At 33.6% G+C, this 6,597-nt stretch overlaps 1 protein-coding gene across 1 annotated transcript; it reads left to right on the forward strand.

The window, feature by feature from the left end:
* The first annotated feature begins 5,564 nt into the window (after positions 1-5,564).
* LOC147297669 (G-type lectin S-receptor-like serine/threonine-protein kinase CES101) lies at positions 5,565-6,542 on the forward strand. Its single transcript, XM_086237324.1, has one exon. The coding sequence runs from the start codon at positions 5,565-5,567 to the stop codon at positions 6,540-6,542; it is 978 nt and encodes a 325-aa protein (XP_086093450.1).
* Positions 6,543-6,597: the final 55 nt, after the last annotated feature.

Below are 6,597 nucleotides of genomic sequence, written 5' to 3' on the forward strand. Positions count from 1 at the left end.
TTATAAATTTTTCTAATGGCTTAATTATTACTTTGTCATTCAATCTTTTTTCAAGATCTCAATTTACCACTTGAGAGTTTAAGACTTTATTTGTCTCACTTAACTATCGAAACTTATTTTCGTGACATATTTACCTAAATTCGTTAATTTTTTTTTGAATAAATATGTTTAAAAGATCAATTAGAAAAAGAAAAAAACAGACAAAACTAACGGAGGCCATGAGAGCGAGGGTAAGAGATGGGAAGGGCCGTCAATGGTGGGGTTGGCGAAAAGTGGATGGGGGGAGGGGGGGAGGGGGGGAGGGGGGGGTGGTGCCTGTGCCACCAGAGTCACCAGACTGACCTGAATTCAATTGGCAGTTTGGGTAACTTGGGTAAGAATAATTAATAAGTTGATTGACCAAACAACTAGAGTCATAATTTCTTAATCTAAATTATAATTTGGGCATTAATAATTAATTGGTGCATTTTGCTTAAAAATTAAGGAGAGAAATTAGAGGACCATGGCATTGCATGTGTCTCTAAATACCTGGATTAGTGTTCCTCTAATGGAAAGATATAATAACCTCTACGGCTTTTAAACACTCCACCTATATCAAAACTTCGGTTCCTTCTAAATAAGAAAATTTGATGGCTTGATGAATGATCTTTAAAAAACAAATTTAATGCATGGATTATTGGTTGTATATATATTTTTTTTTTTGGCCAGGATTGGTTGTATATTTAAACAATGAGAACGTGCATGTATATCTTAAGCTGAAACTTGTTAAGTATCAAGAAATTGAATTATGTTTAGATAAAGATTATTCAATTTTTATGTAAAAAAATATTAATATTTAATTATAAAGAAAAAAAAATATGATAAGATTAGTTTTTTTACCTTACAAAAAAAACCAAGAGTATTTAGCTATGCAAGTGACTTGATGGAATCTGATAGATCAACTTATCATTATCACTGGGCTTCAAAATGAGGGAAATATGATAAATGACTTAAGAGTATTTAGCTATGCATATGCATGTCATGGCTACCACAGCTCTCTGATGACAACAAATCATCTAATAATTCCTTACACATTGTAATATTGGTTACACTCAATAATTTTTTCTTGGGGAGAGTGGCTTTGGACCTATTTAAAAGGCATGGAGGGAGCTACTAATTAAGGGACCATAGGGGACATGTGTCCCCCCTCTCATGTTTTTCTTATACTTTTTACATATGTACGTATAAGTGGAGCTATGATTGTTATTGCTTATTAATAATAATATGTAAGTGAAGTTATGGTTGATGCTGCTTGTCAGTCAAGTAGTAACAATATGTAAGTGGAACTATGGTTAATACTGCTTGTCAGTAACAATATGTAAGTGAGGCTATGATTGTCGCTGCTTGTCAGTAACAATATGTAAGTGGGATTATAGTTGGTACTACTTGTCAGTAACAATATATGTGGGAATATGATTGGTACTGCAATATGTAAGTGGGGCTATGGTTATTACTACTTGTCAATAACTGTATGTAAGTGGGGCTATGATTGTTATTACTTGTTAGTAATAATTAATTATAGTAACAATATATAAGTGGTGCTATAATTGTTAATGTCTGTCAGTAATTTGTAATATTTTTTTGTCAATTATTAGCTTATAATAAAAAATAATAAGTGAAGCTATAATTGTTATTGTCTGTTAATAACAAAACTCATGTATTCTTTTGTAAAAAAAAAAAAAAAAAAAAAAAGAATTAAACCCATGAATTAGTTTAAAAAAAGAAAGATAAAGAGATGTATAAATTTAGTACAATGGCTCAAAGCAACAACACATGGTTGCAAAAAAAGAAGACAAATGATAGTTGATAGTTACATAGCAGGTGGTTTCAGCAAAAAAGGAAAAAAGAAAACACATGTCAGCTAGTAGGTACATAACAAGTGGTTTCAGCAAAAAAGGACAAAAAAAAAAAAGACACATGCCAGCTATTAGGTACATAGCACTATAGCAGGTGCAAAAGTAAGGAAGAAAACTAAACATGCGGTGGCATGAATGTAATTTAAATTCTTTTTAATAGCTTTTCACTTTTGTTCAGCTATGTGTTGGGTGTTTTAAGAAGTGGGCGGATAAGAAATTACTGTAGCGTGTGGGTTTAATAATCAGGTGTATATCCCAAGTAGACTTTTAAAAAAAGCCCTATAATATATGTGTGTTTTTTTTTTTTTGTTATATTTACACATGTAACACATGTACACCCTCTGTAGTCAAGTCAAGTCAAGTCAAGTCAAGAAGTACTTTTCAATCTGTTATGTTGACGGGTGAACGATCATTTGTTGAAGATATATCCCTTAGATCCGGATCCTACGAAGATCATCCCTTGAATTAATTAATTAATTTCCTAAATATTTCTGGGAAGCTTACCTGAGCCCGGGGACCATCTCTTTACTAATTAAGAAAGCGCGCACCACCTGATTTCTCTGAAAAACCTACGGCAGATATATCGATCCGGCCGATATGATCAAAGTTTTCCATGCAAGATTGGCGTAGAAACCACGTACAGCAAATAAATTCAACAGACAACATGATTTGCGCCTCACAAGTCCAACAACGTGATTTTCTACCTTTCACATTCACTACAACTCTTTTCTTCATCTTTTTCTCAACCACAGCTAGCTAGTCAATTCATTGTAGACAGAGCCAGCCGCCCAGCCCTCAGCAAAGGCGGCACCAGGGGCTACCACCCAGGCCCACTTTCAAGGAGGTCTAATTTTTTATTATATAAGGCAACCGCCCAGACCATTTAAGGCCCACTTTCAAGGTGACCCAATTTTTTATTATATAATAGTAATGATGAGAGACCGTTCATTTTTTAAGTCTATGTAAAAAACCATTCAAATCAGTAATTATTTGGTCCTCCAACATTTGCAAACAAATACAGTTCGTCAGATAAAGTTAAAATGATGTTGACAGTAATACACTGGCTAAACCGTTTCCGATTTGATTGATTTTTTACAATAATGTATTATTTTTAAATGATGTCATAAAACATAGACGGTTCCAATCATTAAAATTCGTTGTTGGGTTATTAGGGTGAGTAAGAAATTTCCTGCTTGACGCTCTTCTTTGATTAACTCTAGATGGGTTTCTCTTGATCTCTTCCCTAGTCCTCATATCTTCTCTATTGTCTCCTAAGAAATTAGGGTTTGCAGAATTTTTGTATTTTCTTCTTCTAATTTATGTATGTCTTATTAGGTTATCATATCAATTAGTTATTTAGTCTTTAATTTTCATTTAATTGTGATTTTCTGCTTGATTCTTGAAGATTTAGATTTTGTTTGGCTTAATCGGACCCAATCTTTGTACAAATTGTGATAGGGGAGTGCTAGGATATCTCAATAAATCGTGCCTCAATAACATGGATTTTCCATGTCAATTATAATATTTAAATTTGTTATTTACAACTCATAATAATTTGTCATGTAAATCTTTTTAAAGACTTATTTATCCTTTTTTAAATCTTACAAACTTTAAATTAAATTAAAAAAATATTAAGATTTAAAAATCCTCAAATTAGAAAAACCTATAGCTAAATCTTTGAAAAAAAAAAAAAACAAACGATTTCTTCACAGAAAAAAGTTAGCCTTTACTTATTTAATACAAGCAGATTCCAACAAAGAAGGCAACACTAGGAGGGACAGTAGTGGAATGGGATCTTTGCTCTGATTGAACTTAACTCAACAAAGACGAAGAAGAAGGAGAATTTGATAAACTGCTTCCCAGAGAGTTTTGCATACCACTGCAACCAAAAGAGGCATTATTGTTAGGCTGCTTTAGTTGAAGAGGCTTCGACCAAAAAACTACCCCAACCCCAATTCGATCACCAAATACCTATGAAATAAAAGAGAAAAAATAAATTGATTGAGAGAAGAAGCATGCTTTTTGGACGATTGGAGAGAAGAAGCATGCATGCCTTTTGGACTATTGGAGAGAAAAAAGTGACTTAAGTTAGACTTGGACAGATAGAGCCTCCCCTTCAACGTGTTACAGTTTCTTTCTTTTTTTTCCTTTTTGGTTTTGATGGAGATCGATGAAGAACGTTCAATTCTTTAAACAACAATTTGATTGTACAATATTGAGTAATTATAGATAGAATAATGCTATACTTACCACATTTCTTATACCACATTCTTATACCATCTCACGTGTCATTACTTTATTGGACATAATTTTTCTTTTTCTTTTTGGGTTTTTCTTTTTATTTTTTAGTATCCAATGTATGAATGCCATGTAAGTTGCCACATAAGGTGGTATGAAATTATGGTATAAAAATGTGGTATATCTAGCACTACTGTTATAGATAATAAATTGATAATATAAAATCTTAATACAAGTAAAAATTATTGTCATTGGTTTTGTAATGGGTAAGATCATCTTTCAATAAAAAATAATTTTAATTTGATATTGTAAATTAATAGTAATGTGTATAATCACATAAAAATAATTAGTGATGTGTACCAATTAATTTTGCCACATAGGATTGAGACACAAATTAAGGCACAATCATTGAAGCCCCAAATCTTTTCCCATTGTGATATTGTCTCATGTTTAATGAAAGTATTATTTTCTTTTTTATTTTCAAGCAAAAAATTGGTTAAATTATAGATTATGTAATCATTTGATTAAATGGCGACCATTTAATTGTTTATCAAAAATACATGTGTTCATCTAAAAATGATTTTTAATGAAACCCTAAACAATATAGGGTTTAGATCGATCATCAAACTACAATGTGCAAGATACCTTATAATAAATGTGTAAAAGTCATTCCAATATAGAGTAAGAAGAGAATAAACTGAGTAAGTGGACAACTGATGAATCATGAATGGACAGAAATCTGAAAGAAAGAGGAAAAAAAAAAGAGAAGACCTGAACTAAACCCACCGTTAATTAGGCATAGCTTTTAGACCTATGTCAAAAATGTCTCGTGTAAAAGCTACACTGACATATATAGTAACCTAAGGTAATTAAGGCAATTATAATGTTCATTCTCTATATTATCTATAGCTCAACTTTCAACAAAGTGTGTCATTTTTCTAAGTTACTCCAAATAAATATTCTTAATTAATTAGAAGACACATCACCCTTAATTTTCTTCTATTTCGTGTATAACGGATTGGATGTGCTAGCTACTATATATTTCGATTCTATATATAGTAGTTCTAAGTTAGTCAATGTTTTACCAAGTTAGTCTTAGTACACTCAAGCCTAACTTTCAGCCTTTCACATTCATGTCTTCTTAATCTCTGAGCCCTTGGTTGCTCACTGGTTACGCGGCAAAATCCTACAACTGCAGCCAAATAGGAGAGTCATATATATTGCAGTTTCAGTTAAGATAAAAGGTAAATTTTGCAGCACATGCATGTGTGCGTGATTCTCCTTGACCGTTTTGTTTTTTCTTTGTATCTACAACCCTTTTAAAGTTTGAAGAAATTTACTTGTCGATTATGTTAATTTTCTTTCCTGATTCAGGCTAGCTTCTTATATATAAATTAAAATTCTTGGTTCCGCCGTTGCAGGTGTAAATATATGGCTAGCTGCAATAGTCTCAACTTAATTTTGTTGGTCGTCATGAGTACTTTTTCATGCATGTACTGCTCAACTTCAGGGGACACACTCAAACCAGGTGACACTCTCGATTCCTTAAGTTATTTAGGTTCTGCAAACGGGAATTTCAGTTTGGGTTTCTACGTAAATTTCGATAACAGTTACCAGCTAGGTATATGGTGGCTGGGACGTTCAGATCTGGTATGGCTCATTCCCAATCGATGCACACCAAGCGTACACCCAACATCATCAACAGTAGGACTACTTCTGACCTTGGACCAAAACAAAACATTGAAAATTACTCAAAAAGGTGGGATGTCTCCTCTTGTGCTTGCCTCAGCTGGTCCACAAAATACTAGAAGTAGTAGTAGTGCTAGTGTTGTGGCTACTCTGTTGGATTCTGGCAACTTTGTTCTACAAGAAGTCAACTCTGATGATGGGTCAACCAAGAGGCTTTTGTGGCAAAGTTTTGATTGTCCTACTAATACTCTTTTGCCAGGAATGAAATTGGGCGTTAACAAAATTACAGGCCTCACTTGGTCGCTTTCATCGGGGAATTGGAGCCTCGATTGGGACCCCAAAGGACGCCGATTGAACATTAGCCAAGGTGGGGTGGTTCATTGGAGCAGTGGAGTGTTTAGAGAAGGGAGATTTGAATTTATATCACCTGATGATGTATTTGGGCTACACGTGTTTAATTTTAGCGTAGTTTCAAATGCGACTCAAGACTACTTCACCTTTTCCACTCCTGTAAGTCGAAGTGAAATATCACCATGGGTGCTGAAAAAGGATGGGCGACTATCTGCATATGGAGGACATGATATTGCACGAGCAGATTACTGTAATGGCTATAACACTGATCAAGGGTGCCAGCGGTTTGCCACTAGGACTACTGTAGATCAACCAGAAAACATACCATCAACTGATATTGCACTAGCTGGTAAGTCTCTAATCTTTTGAGTTCAGAAGTGATCGATCGATTTCATATATATTAGTAACTAAATTAAAAATGACT

Source organism: Dryas octopetala, chromosome 1 (genome assembly GCF_963921425.1).
Source record: "Dryas octopetala chromosome 1, drDryOcto1.1, whole genome shotgun sequence".
NCBI lineage: Eukaryota > Viridiplantae > Streptophyta > Magnoliopsida > Rosales > Rosaceae > Dryas > Dryas octopetala.

Coding starts and splice junctions, on each gene's coding strand:
- LOC147297669 (XM_086237324.1), top strand. CDS start 5,565: ATGGCTAGCTGCAATAGTCTCAACTTAATTTTGTTGGTCGTCATGAGT.